This window comes from Triticum urartu, chromosome 5A, assembly GCF_056163025.1.
Source record: "Triticum urartu cultivar PI428250 chromosome 5A, HENAU_Tu73, whole genome shotgun sequence".
In the NCBI taxonomy this organism is placed as follows: Eukaryota; Viridiplantae; Streptophyta; class Magnoliopsida; order Poales; family Poaceae; genus Triticum; species Triticum urartu.
This window is the reverse complement of record NC_141877.1, coordinates 210060185-210078121: the sequence shown is the minus strand read 5'-3', so window position 1 is coordinate 210078121 and position 17937 is coordinate 210060185. Positions and strand designations below refer to the sequence as shown.

Genomic DNA, 17937 nt, shown 5'->3' with positions numbered 1-17937 from the left:
AGTGAATCTACACTCTAAAATATGTCTATATACATCCGTATGTAATAGTCCATTTGAATCTCTGAAAAGACAAATACTTGAGTAGTCACTCGTTGAAATCTCTAGAAAGACAAATACTCCGGAGTATATTTAAGAACCAAGGGGGTAGTGCACAGCCACATGGGAGACTCAGTCCGGTTGTTGCGCCACATTAACAGTGAGTAATGAGCAGTCAAATCATAAGCCCCACCTTTCCCACTGTAAGTTGCTCGGAAGAAGCAACCATCAATACGGTCTTCTTTGAATCCGCTCATACTACTCCATCCATCACTGTTTATAGAGCGCGCTTCAAAAAAAGAGAAAATCTCTGGGACCAAGGCGACTAGCGATCAGCCTGAAAAATAGCATTGGTAGTTATAGCACAGTGTCTATTACAAGAGGAAATAATGCGTACACACATGCATGAAGTGCTTCCACCCCGGGTAGACACATGCATACACTTACTCCACTCCGTAGTACTACATCGAGAGAAAATTGCGGTTACCATGCCCTAATTAATTGAGCATTAAACCAAATGGGTCTAAAGTCTCTCTGGTGGTGGAAATGCGTTGAGAGAAATGCATCATAATGAAGCGCACCCTATAAACTGTGACTGAGGGTGGAGTAGTATGAAGGTGCAAAACCAAGAACGTGTATGGCCAGTCGATCAAGGCACCTCCTCTTGGCATATCACTGCCATGTGGGACCGGAGTGTGAGCAAACTGATCTCAATTGATGGCAACATGGCCAACCCGCCGTTCCTTGAGAGAGACCAGGAGCGAGAACACACAGATGGGCTCGCACGGAGGCCAAGGTATATTCGAGCATGGTTGATCGATATCATCATTACATGTTGGGCTGCCGTTTTCCGCCCTTCTCCGAATTAAATGTGTACTTTATCAAAGATTAAGAAAAATAAGAGTACAAAGGCTCCACCATGTGGTTCTAGTAGTAGTACTACTCATACTACTAAACCTTGCGCTTGGCTCTTCGCCTCTTCGTGAAGTCGAACAATGATGGTACTCCGCATGTTCGGTACTACAGTGTATGCCTCTGGCAATCTGACATCGAATGAACTAATGCATGTCCACCACCTGGGCTAGGGTACGTTGCATTAGTCAAAAGGCGTAAGCGAGCTTCACCTTGTCTTGCAAGCTTCTCCTTGTTATGCGAGTTGATGGGACACACCAACAAGTAGTGCTAGTCCATACTCCATCCTTTCAGGTTAATATGGCTTAATCTTTTTTGTGGGTAAATGAGAGAGCTTTATTCATATATAATCATTCTTAGGGCAATCAGCCAAGACATTGGTCAGTAGGAAGCGAGGTACCCCCCAAAAAAGAAGTAGGAAGTGAGGTGTTTCATCAAGCCAGCTCTGGGCCACATTCAAAGTGCAGCAAGCACGGTTCGCACAAAGATGCGCCGCAAGGTTTGCTGACCTATTTACATGCTGGATAACAAAAAAAGAGGAAATATTACCGAGCGCTCCTATTTGTAACAGGATATGAGCCAGAATTAAGCGAGAATTGTGGCGAGTGTTCCATGCAATCAACTTCCATTATCACATGCGAGAACCCTCAAAGAGAACCAAATGTGTTGAAGATTGCTTTATCACATTTTAAAAATATAATAAGAGTGCAGACGCTCCTCCATCCGGTTCCTAGTACTACCTCTATAGACTATAGTAGTAGTACTAGTACTAGTAAACTTTGCGCTTGGCTATTCGCCTCTTTGGGAAGTGCAACAATAATAGTACTACTAGTATAGTGTATGCTTCTGGCAATCTGACACCGAATTAACTGTTGCACCTCCACCGCCTGAGCGAAGGACAGCTTGCATTAGTCAAAAGTTTCTCCCTGTCCTGTGAGCCACCGTGCGCAAGATTCTCCCGTCCTGCAAGCTTCTCCTCGTTCGGCAAGTTGACGGGACACAGCAAAGTAATGCTAGTCCATATTGCCTCCTCTCCGGTTAATATGGCTTAATTTCAAACGAGATAAATACACTGTTTGTCATTGTATATTTGTAAAAATACGGTCAGTGGACTTCATAATACGCTCATTGCGCTCAATATATACATTTTCCAGTGTTTATACGGTCACTATCTCACCCTGGCTGAGTAGTGTGCATGCACGTGTAGGTTGAGCACTTGAGCGTGACCATGTGTGTTCCGTCATGTGCTCGGACATGCATGCATTAGGGTGTCGCGCGTGTTTTTGTGTCCATGTGTACGTGTGACTGTTGCAAACACGTAGGGGGGGTACGTGTAGGGGCCACTAAAGGAGCAGTCAAATCACACAGTAAGTTAGTCGGAAGAAGCGACCATCAATTCACTCGTCAATGACACGTACACAATATAAAATGGTTGATATGGAGATAAAAAGAAAACCACTATATATACAGTAGAAGGAGCCTAAGCTACAAGCTTGCTTGCTTGGGTTGCTCTCTTCACAAGCATATAGAACGACGGTGGCCACACCACCGGTCACATATCCGGCCTGATCCTGCAGCTGGGGGAAGGGAACAATGTTGTGCGTAGACACGGTCGACATCGGCGAGGGAGAAAATCCACAGTCGGTGCGTCCCAATTGGGGGTCACCGCGGTATGGGCCGATACCGCGTCCCAATCTCCCTTCTAGCTACATCCCAACGTCCGTTTCGAAAATATTAGTGCATGTCAACAAAAATTCTGTTCCATTTTGAAAGAAACATATAAGCGGTTACTTCTTACCCAAAGGATTTTATATCCAACAGACACAAAATATCCATTCAACTGTTCGAAATTACTTTCACTGCTGATCTGATGTCGAGGTAATTGTTGCATCGCCACTAAAACCCACCATCTCTTAAGCTAAAGTAGACCGAGCTAACCCCTATATTAGCATATTAGTAAGATAAACAGAAGGCACTATAGAATCATTTAGGACGTGAGCTTGTCAATCTGGATGTGGAGGGACACCAGCTTAGCCCCGGCCAGCAGCTTGGGCGGAACTGGGAAGAAGGTCAGCTCCTGCACGGTGACGTCATCAGGATCCCTGCTGCTTGTCACTTCAATTTCCACCTTGACGGTGTCGGTCCTGCCTTTGGGCTCCCCCGGCGGGCCGTTCGCCCATAGCTTGGCCAGGTAGTGCGGCAGTGGGGACACCCCCGCTCTGATGCAGATGACCGACACAGTGATAGGTGCGCTGATGTCGAGCACGCCGTCGACCAAGAAAAACACACGGTCGTCCTCCTCCGCGAACAGCAAGAGCCGTGGCTCTGATAGTGGCACTAGCAGCAGGAGCGCCTTGCCGTACTGGATCCTGTGCACGGGCATGGGATGCGTGGTGCTGATGTGGTGGGAGAGCACTGGCGGCGGGCCTTCGTAGCCGCAGACGGGTATGGGGCATTTGCAGGGCGTGAGCGGACACACGCTCTGGTGATCGGCGAGCTTGTGGTAAGTGACGTAGAGCCCACAACCTACGTGCGGGCACTCCATCCTCATCGAGGAGAGGGCGGCGTCCACCGCCGTGTTCCACACGTTGAAGCCACCACCGCGCTCGCACTTCTGGCACTACCGCTGGTTCTCGGGGCACTCAATGTGGCAGTCCGCGCAAGCCAGGTACCCTCCCTTGCACTGCACAAATCAATCGAACAACACATCAATCAAGAAACCTGCACCTTGCTCGATCAGCCGAATGGACGAGGGGTATTCGAAGCTCATACACTTGAGGCTTCAAGGGGCGGAGGCACAAGGGTCAGTGGAGCAAGGTGAGGTCCATCAAGACCATAGACAGCTCCATCGCCGGGTCCTGTTCCGTCTGCATGATCTCGCCCTCCTCGTGCACAACCATCTCTCGCTTTATTAGGGCCGGGGCATTACAAAGCTTTACCGTCACATATTCATACTACTTCAAGGTGCATTAAATCAACACATGCAAGTATCAAAAGGAGAGTCACGACATGCATCATGCGTTGTAATTAATGCATCGGTAAACGCAAATTATTGAAATATATCGAGTGCGGTGCTTTGATGTGTTGCGTCAACTCATACAAGATCGAGAAGTTTGATTACTACAACACCCTCTCGCCTTAACCGCAGTTGTCTTTGGCTGCATGACAGGTGGGCCACTGACCTGTTGGGCCCACCTGTCATGGATGCAAAGGTAGGAGCAGTAAGTCAATGAAGCTGCGTCCCTCACTCGCCCATGAGCGTGGTGGCTGGTAGGACTAGGAGAAGCTTTCGTTCGCTACACACTCTCCCTCCCGTTCGCGGTGGACATGCAGCAATTCAATCAGTGTCAGATGGCAAGAAGCATAATGTAGTACTCCTCCACTGCAGTAGTACTCCATAATTTGTTCGACTTCCTGAAGAGGCGAAGAGCCAAGCGCAGCCCGGACACTCGTGTGGCAGTTTCATGTGTAGAGTAGTCTAGGATAGCGTGTACCGTGTCTGTAAGCTTAAGGGCCTGTTTGGTTCCAAATAAGTCACGAACTTATAAGTCGAAAAGTGAAAAAAGTGACTTATTTTGCCAAACAGACCCAACTTATAAGTCACCCCAACTTAAGTCACCCCCTTTTGCGTGGGTCGCATCACCTTTGCATAAAAACAAGGTGGGAAGGTGTGGTCAGGTGACTTATAAGTCAGATGACAACCAAACAGGCGTGACTTATAAGTCATTGGTTTTAAGTCACCTGACTTATAAGTCAGGTGATTTATTGGAACCAAATAGGCCCTAAAATCGTTGGGGTCGGCTCCATGCTATATTTTTTGGTTAAAATAATCTTCTGGCCCTACCTGTCATCCAGGTGATTCTGGTTTGCACGCTCATCTGGTCAAGACAGGAATATATATTTTAATTTGTGGTGGGGTAAATGTTAGAGGTTGCAGCAAATGGAGTATTGTACACTGCAGGTCTTTCAGCCAAGTTTAGAGGCAACCATGTGGGGCCAGTGCTATGATGTGTCACGTCAACTCATACAACGAGGAGAAGCTTGATTTTACTACTACTACACGCCTTCTCCCTCGCCCATGCGCGCGGTGGCTTGCAGACGAGGACAGTCTTTTGCTTATCCCTCCCACTCGCGGTGGACGCACATGTAGCAGTAGATTCGAACATGCAGCAGTGGATTCGATACTGTAGAAGCGGTAGTAGTAACATCATTGTTCGTATTCTCGAAGAGACGAAGAGCCAAGTGCAACCAGAACGTGGCAGTTGCGAACCTTGGAGCACGCACATAGCCAGGCTCTTGCATGAGACAAAATTGCTATGTGAGCCCACTATTGTAGTACTACTTGCTAGTATAGCCCTGTAAACCAGAAAGGAGTATTTGACTTTCTAGAGATTTCAACGAGTGACTAGACCGCACCGAGACGGAGTACATGTGGAGAAAGAGTGAATCTACACCGTAAATAAATACGTAGTTCTCTCGTTTTCCTCTCGGCCTTGGTCGTGGTGCACAATATTGAGTATACTAGTACTATCATCTTGAAATTTCCGAAGTCACCATAGGCACCTCGTCGTCAATGGGAACGTCTCCTGACACATGATAGACACGAGCGGCAGTCGCCTCGCCTCCATAGGTGCTTGAATGCCAAGGAGGGAGAGGGTAGCTGTTCCCGAGACATTGAACGGTCAATGATGCATCCTCAAATTACTCTACATGAAGAGGGAATTAATTGGAGAAGTGGAATAGAGCCAGCATGATGTAAATGCAACCGAGTTTGGATTCTCATATAAAGGCGCCCCACCACTCCAATCCATCTACTCCTTAGTCTCTGCGCAACACTGCTCACTCCAATCCAAGACCAAGTGACCAGGAGCCAGAAGCACCTATGGAGGCGATGGTCGCGAGCGGCAGTCGGCTGTGCCAAATCATCCAAGGCGCCGGCCTGCGGCCCCACACTGCGCATCGTTTCCAGACGATGCTGGCGACCACTAGCGTCGTAGCCCTCGCCGACGACGGCTTCGCCTCTCGCATGGACGACATGATGGTCAACTCCATCCGCAAGTTCGCCGCTGTCAAGAAGCGTGTAGCAAAAGCTCCTGCTAGTTCTGCCAGCCACCACACTCATGCGCGAGGGAGGGGCGCAGCTTCATTGACTTACTGCTCCTACCTTTGCGTCTATGATAGGTGGGCACAACAAGTGGTTGGCCCACCTGTCATGCAGCCAAAGGCAGGTGCAGTTAAGGCACCAGAGCTCAGTCCGCGAGGGAGAGGGCGTTGTAGTAATCAAACTTCTCGGTCTTGTATGAGTTGATGCGACACATCAAAGCACTGCACTCAATATAAGTCTGTTTACACATTTCAAATGGACTACTACATACAGATGTATGTAGACATATTTTGCTTCGTATGTAGTCACTTGTTGCAATCTCTAAAAAGACTTATATTTGGAAATGGAGGGAGTACAACGCATGCATGCCGTGACTTCCCTTTTGATACTTGCATGTGTTGATTTGATGCACCTTGCCAAATTATGACTATAAATTTAACTAACCAAATTTTCATGCATGTCACAAAAAATTAGGGCTGTTTGCATTGTGACTATGTTTGTCTTATGTTGCCACATTATTTTTCCCACACTTGCCTAACTTGAGTTGCTCAAATTGTTAGACACACTTTGGCTTGCCTAAGGGAATCTTGCCACACTTTTTGTGTCTATGACATGTGGGGTTCACTGCTAATAAAAAAATCTTGTCTTAGGTGTGGCTAATAAAAAAGACTTATATTTAGGAACGAAGGGAGTAGAAAATATAAATAATAATGCATGTTGGGGCAACCCACGTTTCCAATAATTTTAGCCGTCGGCTTGTTCACAATTTTTATGAGGGGGTGGTTGTTCATTTAATGGTGGGCCTTGTACCAGACTTGAACGATACGAAGTGCGACCTGGCACACCATAACACCACTTGGAACAAGCGGGTAGCTATCTCAAAAAACAATCAACAACTAAAAAACGGCGACCTGGCACGTAGTACACAATTTTAAACGATTGTTTTGATGGAGTGAAAAGGGAAAACTACCCCACTAGGTATATATAGGCCGGAGCCTCCGCGCTTGCTTGCTAGGGTTGCTCTATTCACACACTCTCATCCTCTCTAGATCTAAACAAGATAGGGGTGGTAACACTGTCTTTCTCCCTTCAAAAAACACTGTCTTTCTATCCTCACCGTTGGTTACAGATCTGGACGTATCCCCCTCCGCCGGTGAAGGGGAGGAGGGGCAGCGTTTAGGCCGTCGTCCACAGTGAGGGAGGAGACCCACTACCAGCCGAACCGTTATCTCTGGCCGAGCGCCGGCGTGAGAGGTCCTCCGATCCCTTCGTTGTTTCCCTAGTGTGGGCAGATCCGGCCTCCCGCCGCCCACCTATCCACATCCCGACGACCTTCAGGTATATCTTCCTTTGAAATCGCCTTAGCTCTGCTTCCCCAGCTTGCTACGTCGCTGCATGTGCATCATTTTCTACCTCTCAGCCCCTCTCGATCGGATGGTCCAACATCACCTTTTTTTCTTCTATTGTTAGAGGTAAAGCTACTTCATGGAGTCAAATCTTGTACTTGGTTCAAACAAGAAATAAAGTGGGGTGGGGGAATTTAGTATGTAGTACATCATACTTGGTACAAACAGGAAGGAAAGGCGGTGAAAGTAGTACAGACTGGTCATCCAACCGGTCTCTTGGTCGAAAAGGGAAATATAGGGGTAACGCTGTACACAGTGGTATGACCAGGACTACATTTGCTATCCACACATGGGAGTTGGTGGCTAGAGTGAACAAAAATGGGACCAACCTAGATATGTTTCTTGGATGTTTGTTTCTCGGGGCAACAAACTATGAATCGGCACTTTATGCCCCTGTTTAGGTACATGGTGCTGGACTGTTGGTGCACCCACTGTCCCATGCCCTTATACCAAATATTTAGCTGTCCTTAATCTAATGCCCCTGGTAAAAATGAAGCCATGCCACTGTTATAAGCCATGACAAGTTTAGCCAAATGTTTTTTCCTGTAATTGTTTAAGACTCTGACTGTTTCCTTTCTAGCTTTTTGTGCAAATAGGGATATCCATTTCACTTGGTTGCTGTTGTGACCTTTTGGTGCACTGCACAAAACTCTTCTTAAAAGAAGTGACTTTTGTGCTGTTTAACTAGAATGTCAGAATGGAACAGTTGGTTCATTTCGGTGGAATTGCACAAAGGGAGATCTGTGTTCCAATCCTCATCATCCATATTGGCACGATAACCTTCCTTTAGGTAAGAATGATATTTAATGCAAGTGTTCATCTCTATTTTGTGACTGCCATGAGAAAATAATGCTATTTTTTACTAGTACACTTGTACTCCCTCACTGACAAAACCAATTCTGAAATAGAAGGCCAATCATGTACTTGGTTTCACCAACTGGTGAGGAGACTGAGAAACAAAGCATGAAGAGGAAGAAGAAGAAGAAGAGTAAACAGTGCCAAGGAGATCTTGTTGAAGCCAGAGGCCTCAGTCGAGTCCATTCAAGGGCTCCGGCAACGACTACCTTACATGTGAGACAATCCTCCAGGGAGCTCTTCCACTTCTGCTGTCTCACTTAATTAATTAGGAGTACTTAAGTACCACTAATTTATTGCTGCCTAATTTTCCTGCCGGAGTTAAACAAATCTTTAGTAGCTCCCTATGTTGAATCATGTACGTGTGTATGTTTGTCTATGAGGTGAATCATGTGGTGGAGCAGGGAGGGAATGCTAACTTTACCGATTAAGATAATGAGGGTGCTTCTATTTGTTAGTGTATGTTTCATCAACTAGTACCACTATTACAGTAATCCCACTCTCTCAATATATGTGCCAACAGGGATGCTCGATTTTGGTGGAACTGCACAAAAACTTTGGGTGCTTCATTGCCTCGACAGCTTCCTTCCTTTCCTGTTAGTCGCTAACCTCGGGTTGCATTCTTCCTTTGCTGTCAGTCGCTTGGCTTATCTCGGCTTCTAGTCAAAGGAAATAGTAATTGATATGCTCTCACACATGTTGGTACTGGTCTTTATCCTGATTATTGTGCTTGTCATATGTATTGGTAATTTGGTATTGTGCTACTGTTTGCCGATTTCATAAAGGAGTAACTTGGAGCCTGAACTCGCAGGCAAATCATTACATCGGGTGATTTCAGTAGAACTGCACAAAAAGATTAGATGGACAGGTACTTATGTTGCTGCTATGTACTCCAAAGTTCACTCAGACAAGCATCGATGTTGACAAGAAGAAGTGCCTATATTCATTCGAGTATCAACTGGCGTCAACCAATTGTCAAACTCCAAGTATTAGGAGAGTGAACGCCAAAAATATTGCTTGGCGCATAGCCCAGAAAAACGCAGTCCAGTCTTTGGTCCCAACTTGTGCCTTTTGGTTATCTGCACATATGGTAGCGAACTGTATGGCATGGAGTCTAAAGATTCCAGACAAGTTGGTTGACACATATACTCATATGGCACTTAATCAGTCTGCACGCCAGGGATGCTCCATTTCAGTTGAACTGCACAAAAAATTTGGGTGGTTCATTTTCTCAACCGCTTCTTTCTCATCTGCAATGTAGAATTTTGACGAGCTACAAGTCCAAGATGAGCCAGTAAACTAGTTGGATGAAAGTAGTGGCCAAGTTGCTCAAACCTCCCTCAGCACGAGGCCACTATTTGAGGATAAACCTACAAGCAAAGTTCAGATTGTCTGTGCTGCCTCTTATGTACTCGAAAGTTTACTCGTAGAAGCGTTAATTTTAGCAAGAAGTACCTCTAACTGAACAACATTTACCAATCTACAATGTAGAATTTTGGGTCCACAGCTGCAGCAAGGAAGTGCCTCCTTATTACGCAAAAAATAATGATTCCTCCACCTAATAGCAGGGACCCACTGGACGGGCCACCGTATTTTGTGAAAAAACGTTTCCCCCCTGACTGCTGGGACCCACCGGATGGGTCACCATATTTCGTGAAAAAATGTTCCCCCCGCTGTCAGCTCGGACCCACCGGAAGTGCCTCCTTATTACGCACAAAAAAAATGAATACTCCCCCTGCTAGTTGGGACCCACCTTGGTGGGTGGCTGACTTGTGGGCCTACTAAGTTGACGGGGACGGAGTGCTTTGTCAACTTACTCAATATGAACAATTCTAGCTCCAGTGACTGTACGATGTCCATCCAACGGCCGTAGTGCTTCTTCAACCTCTGGTCTTCTTGCTCCAGCCGCCCAAAGTAGCGCCGGTCGTGTCGCATGCTCCTGCCTCTCGTGGCCGGCTGTGCTGCCACGGAGACCTCACCGCCCCCTACTATTCCCACCACTGGCCAGGCCCTGCGGCGATGGCAGCCTCACACCGCAGCCGAACCAGTGAACCCTAGTACTCCTCTCCGCGCGGGCTTCCACTGCCGCGTCTTCCCTGGCTCCGCGTCGTCCCCTTCCTATGCCTCCCCGTCGTCCACCACCCTGGTGCTCTCGGCACGGCGTGGTCAACATGGTCAAGGAACGACTTCCATCGGAAGAGTACTGTACGTGGAGAGGCTGACAGCTGGGTCCATGGCCACAGCTAGGAAGTGCCTCCTTATTATGCGCAAAATAATTATTCCCCCAGCTGACAGCGGGGACCCACACGGGCCACCATATTTCACAAAAAATACGTTTCCCCTAACTGCTGGGACCCACCAGCTACATCTTCACACGCAAGGAAGTGCGTTCAGGCAAAAAAATGATTCGCCCCCTGACTGCTGGGACCCACCAGCTACATCTTCGCATGCAAGGAAGTGCGTCCGGGCAAAAAAATGATCCGCCCCCTGACTGCTGGGACCCACCATCTACATCTTCGCGCGCAAGGAAGTGCCTGACAGTCGGGACCCACCTGGTCGAAGCGTACATACCGTTGTCATTCTGGTCACGAACATGTACGTACATACTGGTCAATGTAGAGGCGCACACGTGTCGTAGTAGAGGTGCGCGCGTAGCATGTACATGCACGTACAACGGCCAGGGTGCAAGAAAGTAAATACGGCCACATACGTACATACGGGCGGGATCTTAAACGCCAACTCGCCCGTACGTACGACCAGGGCTCGTGTACATGGCTGGGTCGAAACGGAGAAATAGCGTCATTGTCGTGTTCATGGGGAGCCAACCGGCTGGGTCGGAACGAAATGCGTCGTCGTGTTCATTGGGAGGGCTTGGACGAAGCAGCTGATGGAAACGAGCCCTGGCGTACCGCAGAACGGAGGAAACGGCCTTGTGTTCGACCGGCCATGTTTGAAACGGGATCCTGTTCATCGGGAGGGGTCTAGTGTACCACAAAACGGAGGAAACGGACCTCCTACGGTCGAAACAGGGGTCCTGTTGATCGGGAGTGGTGTGGCGTACCGCAAAATGGAGGAAACGGACTTGTGTTGGAGCGCTACGGTCGAAACGGGGGTCCTGTTCATTGCGAGGGGTGTGGCGTGCCGCAAAACGGGACTCCACGAGATACTGTTCATCTCCACCGTCGACCCCCTCCAGCCTCCACGGGCTACTGTTCATCCACCGTTGAAAGCACAAGTGCTCCCTAGGTGGTTTTGGTAATTAATGTGAACATATCTCTTGTTGGACTAAAACTTTTACCTAGTATGTTTCAGATAAGTTCAACAATGAAGTGGCATGGACTAGAGGATGTGGAACCCCTTCAAGATGCTAAAGACAAAGGATTGGCTCAAGCTCCAAGCTCAAGACTCTACATTTTCTATTTTAGTGATCCACGATCACATTGAGTCTATAGGAAAAACCAATACTATCAAGGAGGGATGAGGTGTTGCTTAATGAGACTTTTGCTCAAAATGCTTAGTGACATACTCCAAAGCCCTCAACTACTATCTCACGTCCACATATGACCTAAACCAAAAGTCAAACTCGGCCCCATCGATTCTTTCTATCCGGCGCCATCGAGTTCAGATGGCATAGCCACTGCCACAAACCCTAGGCAAATCGGTCTCACCGATAGGGATGTCGGTCTCACCGAGATGGGATTGCAATCTCACTGTATGGATCTATTACCAAAATCGGTCTCACCGAGTTTGCGTAATCGGTCCTACCGAGATTGCAATGTAAACTCTCTATTTCCTTTTTGTAACATTTCGGTCTCACCAAAATTAGCGAATTGGTCCCACCGAGTTTACGTGACCAACTCTCTGGTTAGCTTATTACCAAAATCAGTCTCACCGAGTTTGTGTAATCAGTCTCACTGAGATTACGTTATGCCCTAACCCTAACCATATCATTCTTACCAAGTTGCATGTCGGTCCCACCGAAAATCCTAACGGTCACTAGATTTGCTGAATCGGTCCGACCGAGTTTATCAATTCGGTCCCACCGAGATTGGCAAGTTGTGTGTAACGGTTAGATTTTGTGTGGAGGCTATATATACCCCTCCACCTCCTCTTCATTCGTGGAGAGATCCATTAGAACAAACCTACACTTCCAACTTACTTTTTCTGAGGGAGAACCACCTACACTTGTGTTGAGGCCAAGATATTGCATTCTAACCATATGAATCTTGATCTCTAGCCTTCCCCAAGTTGCTTTCCACTCAAATCTTCTTTCCACCAAATACATATCCTATGAGAGAGTTGAGTGTTGGGGAGACTATCATTTGAAGCACAAGAGCAAGGAGTTCATCATCAACACACCATTTGTTACTTCTTGGAGAGTGGTGTCTCCTAGATTGGCTAGGTGTCCCTTGGGAGCCTCCGACAAGATTGTGGAGTTGAACCAAGGAGTTTGTAAGGGCAAGGAGATCGCTTACTTCGTGAAGATCTACCGCTAGTGAGGCAAGTCCTTCGTGGGCGACGGTCATGGTGGGATAGACAAGGTTGCTTCTTCGTGGACCCTTCGTGGGTGGAGCCCTCCGTGGACTTGCGCAGCCGTTACCCTTCATGGGTTGAAGTCTCCATCAACGTGGATGTATGATAGCACCACCTATCGGAACCACGTCTCAAAAATCTCCGTGTCTCCAAATTGCGTTCGCACACTCCAATCCCATCCCTTTACATTCTTGCAAGTTGCATGCTTTACTTTCCGCTGCTCATATACTCTTTTCACGCTTTCTTGATATGTATTGTGTTTGTTAAACTTGTGCCAAAAGTCCACTTCAACTTAAAGAAATTAAAAACTGCAACTTTTGGTACTTAGTGTCTAATCACCCCCCCTCTAGACACCTCTTCTCGATCCATTCAATTGGTATCAGAGCTTTGGTCTCCATTGCTTTGGTTTAAACACCATTAGAGGAAGATGGATGAGTCTACTTTGGGGAGTCTTAGACATAGAGTGCCTACACTTGATGGAGAGTATTTTCATGAGTGGAAAAATGAGATGCTTGAGATTTTCAATGAATATCATTTGAACAAGTACATTACTATCCCTTGTGCACCTCATGTTGATCCTTTGCATCCTACCCTTGATGAGTCTATTGACATGATCCGCAACCTTAGAACTGTTAATCTTATCACTAGAGGCTTGCCTAGAAAATTGATTGAATGCTTGCCTACTTTCAATTGTGCCTACACTATATGGAGATTTCATGAGGAACGCTTTCCAAATTATTCCTTGTAAAATCTAGATGAAATTCTCCATAAGTCTCTTGCCTTGATTAAGATGAGTTCCAATGATCCCAAATTTGGTGACTGCTTATTTGAGCTTATTAATCTTACGAGTGCCAAAGGAGATGTTGGAATTATTAGCAATATCATTTCCAAAGCTATTAGAATTCATAAATATAACCAGAGAAATGATCATTTATCTAATGAATTACCCTCTCTAGGAATTGATCAATCACAAGATGATGTTGAACATGGATACTATGATGAGGATGATGATGACAGTGACTATGATCTTAATGATGCAATGAGACACTTTGGTCTTACGGCAAATCTTCGCGGCTACATGGCTGGAGGAAAGGAATGGGTTCTTGATAGTGGATGTACTGATCATATGACCGGAGATAAAGATATGTTCCGTGAGCTTGCTGAAAACGACGGCCCTCAAAAGTATGTCACCTTTGGTGATAACTCAAAGGGTAAGGTGGTTGGCCTAGGTAAGGTGGCCATCTCACATGATAGCTCCATACAAAATGTCATGCTCGGTGAATCTCTTGGCTACAATTTACTTTCAGTATCTAAACTTGCTGATTTTGGTTTCAATGTCCTATTTACTGAAGTAGATTGCCAAGTGTTTCGTATAGATAATCATAAAATAGTCTTTACCGGTATACGCAGAGGTCATCTTTACATTGTTGATTTCACTAAAAAGGCTCAACCTAGAACTTGCTTAATTGCTAAATCCTCTAAAGTTTGGTTATGGCATAGACGATTAGGTCATGTTGGTATGCGAAACCTTGACAAGCTTATTAAAGGAAATCATATCCTTGGCGTTAATGATGTCATATTTGATAAGGATAGACTTTGCAGCGCTTGTCAAGAAGGTAAACAGGTTGGAGGAAGGCATCCCGTGAAGAACATCATGACCACAAGGAGGCCACTCGAGCTACTTCACATGGATCTTTTTGGTCCTAACGCTTACAAAAGTCTCGGAGGAAATTCTTTTGGTCTAGTTATAGTTGTTGATTTTTCAAGATTAATGTGGGTGTTCTTTCTCAATGATAAATCGCAGGTCCAAAAGATCTTCAAAAACTTCACTAGGAAGGCCCAAAATCAATTTGAAGTGAAAATCAAGAAGGTTCGCAGCGACAATGGAACGGAGTTCAAGAACACAAATGTGGACACCTTTCTTGACGAAGAAGGGATTTCACATGAGTTTTCGGCTACGTACACACCTCAACAGAATGGAGTTGTTGAGAGGAAGAACCGGACACTCATCGAAATGGCGAGAACAATGCTTCATGAGTACAAGACGCCAAAGCACTTTTGGGCGGAAGCAGTTGAGACAGCTTGTCATGCAACAAATCGCTTGTATCTTCACAAGCTACTCGGCAAGACGTCATACGAGCTCCTCACCAGTAACAAACCACAAGTTGGATACTTTCGAGTATTCGGCTCAAAGTGCTACATTCTTTATAAGCATCGTCGTTCTAAATTTGCTCCTAAGTCTCATGAAGGTTTCCTACTTGGTTATGGCTCAAACTCTCACACATACCGTGTCTACAATAATTTCACCCAAAAGGTTGAAGAAACGGTAGATGTGAAGTTTGATGAATCTAACGGCTCACAAGTAGAGCAATTGCCAATTGATGTAGGAGACAAAGACCCTTCAGAAGCAATCCAACACTTGTCCATTGGCAAGATTCGTCCAACGGAGGTGAAGGAGAGTACCTCGTCCATCCAAGTGGAAGCTTCTACCTCACGACAAGGTGAACCAAGAGTTGATATGGAAGCATCCACAAGTGGGACACACCAAAATGAAGAAAATGAGGAAGTGCATCAAGATGAACGCCAACAACCTCCTTCTCCACCACGACAAGAGAACGACAACGTCAACAACGAAGAAGGCCAAGAAGAAGAACAAGATGAGGAAGATCTTCAACCAAGATCCAAGCAAAAGCTTTCACGAGTTTGAGCAAGAATTGCTAAAGATCATCCCATCGAGAAAATCTACAATGATATCCAAACCGGGAGAATCACTCGCTCAAAAACTCGTTTAGCTAACTTTTGTGAACACTATTCATTCATATCTAGCATTGAACCTATGAAGGTTGAAGAAGCTTTGGAAGATCCGGATTGGATAAATGCCATGCATGAAGAGCAACACAACTTTGAGAGAAATCAAGTTTGGACATTAGTTGAGAAGCCCGACAACAACCACAACATCATCGGTACAAAATGGGTGTTTAGCAACAAACAAGATGAAGATGGACAAGTAGTTCGCAACAAAGCACGTCTAGTCGCCCAAGGCTACACTCAAGTCAAAGGTATGGACTATGGTGAGACATATGCCCCCGTTGCTAGACTTGAGTCCATTCGCATCTTACTTGCCTATGCTAATCATCATGATATCACCTTGTACCAAATGGACATTAAAAGTGCTTTTCTAAATGGTGAAATAGAGGAGGGAGTTTATGTTAAGCAACCTCCCAGATTTGTCAATCCTAAGAAACCTAATCTTGTTTACAAACTTCACAATGCTCTTTATGGTCTTAAACAAGCTCCTAGAGCATGGTATAAATGCTTGACCAAATTCCTTATTGAAAAAGTCTTTGAAATTGGGAAAATAGATTCTACTCTTTTCACTAAAAGGGTTAATGGAGAACTATTTGTGTGCCAAATTTATGTTGATGATATTATATTTGGATCAACTAACCCTCATTTTAGTGAAAAGTTTGGAAAGCTAATGTCGAAGAAGTTTAAGATGTCAATGATGAGTGAACTCAAATTCTTTCTTGGTTTGCAAATCAAGCAAACTAAGGAAAGTACCTTTGTCTCTGAAACGAAGTACACCAAGGACTTATTCAAGAAGTTCAATATGCAAGAATGCAAAGGTATGACTACACCCATGCCTACTAGTGGACATCTTGATTTAACCAAAGATGGTGAACCAGTTGATCAAAAGGTTTATCGCTCTATGATTGGTTCATTGTTATATATATGTGCTTCACGTCCCGATATTATGCTAAGTGTGTGCATGTGTGCACGATATCAAGCCGCTCCTAAAGAATGTCATCTTAAGGCCGTGAAAAGGATAGTGAGATACTTAATCCATACACCAAATTTTGGCATTTGGTATCCAAAGAGGGCCTCCTTTGATCTTGTTGGCTACTCCGACTAGGACTATGCCGGTGACAAGGTTGATAGAAAGTCCACTTTGGGTACTTGTAAATTTCTTGGTAGATCTCTTGTGTCTTGGTCTTCCAAGAAACAAAACTCGGTATCCTTATCCACTGCCGAAGCGGAATACATTGCCGCTGGATCATGTTGTGCTCAATTACTTTGGATGACCCAAACTCTTAAAGATTATGGGATATCTGTGAAACATGTTCCGTTACTTTGTGAAAATGAAAGTACTATTAAGATTGCTCACAATCCCGTGCAACATTCTCGAACTAAGCATATTGAAGTTCGTCATCATTTCATTCGAGATCATGTTGCCAAAGGGGACATTAATCTTAAGCATGTTTGCACCGAAAAGCAGTTAGCTGATATATTCACGAAACCACTTGATGAGAAAGTGTTTTGCAGGTTAAGAGGTGAATTGAACATCATTGATGCTTCAACTTGGAGTAAGAAGTCCATTTGATACATGCAAGGCATGAGCCTATGACTAATCCTTGATATTTCTCTTATGTTGACTATCTTATGTCTTGGACATATTTGCACCTTGCATGTTATCTAACCCGTGTAGGTACTTGGATGAATCTAAATCTATGAGATTGCAACTCACTCACATCTTGAGCAATTTCTATATCACCAAGTCTCTACACAATGGTGGATGAAGACAAGGAAGCACGCAACGATTCAAACATATCCTTCAACAAATTTTATGTTGAGTTTCATGATTGTCATTTTGGATATACAAGTGCTCTTCCTTGCAAGAACTAACCCATGTAGGTAGATGAACTCAAACTCCAAGTGGTGCTCCCAACTCTTGATGAGCTACATCAACCTTGAGCAACCCACACAAGTTCAACTACATGATCATGATCAATGCCACCACCCAAGGTATGTTATTTCATCTTAGAGAAGCTTTACTCCAAGTCATGAGTCAAAGCAACTCGACAAGATGTGAATACATCAAAAATCTTAAACGGAAAATGGTAACCCCATTTTGAGCTTAAACGATGAGTATGACCTATGATCAGGTGATCTCACTTGACTCCTAAGTCAATATACTCTAACATAGGTGACTTTGTCACTAACCAATTCTAGATGAAGTTCTCTTGTGTTCTTTTCTGTGCTCTTGCATTTGTCTCATGCATATTTGTTTCCCTCTTCAACAAAACTTCATCT

The 17937-nt window shown here is 45.3% G+C and overlaps 1 protein-coding gene across 1 annotated transcript; it reads right to left on the bottom strand.

The window, feature by feature from the left end:
• Positions 1 to 2935: 2935 nt before the first annotated feature.
• Positions 2936 to 3493, bottom strand: LOC147970816 (E3 ubiquitin-protein ligase SINA-like 10). Its single transcript, XM_087523648.1, has one exon. It carries the CDS (start codon positions 3491 to 3493, stop codon positions 2936 to 2938), a length of 558 nt encoding a protein of 185 aa, XP_087379774.1.
• Positions 3494 to 17937: the final 14444 nt, after the last annotated feature.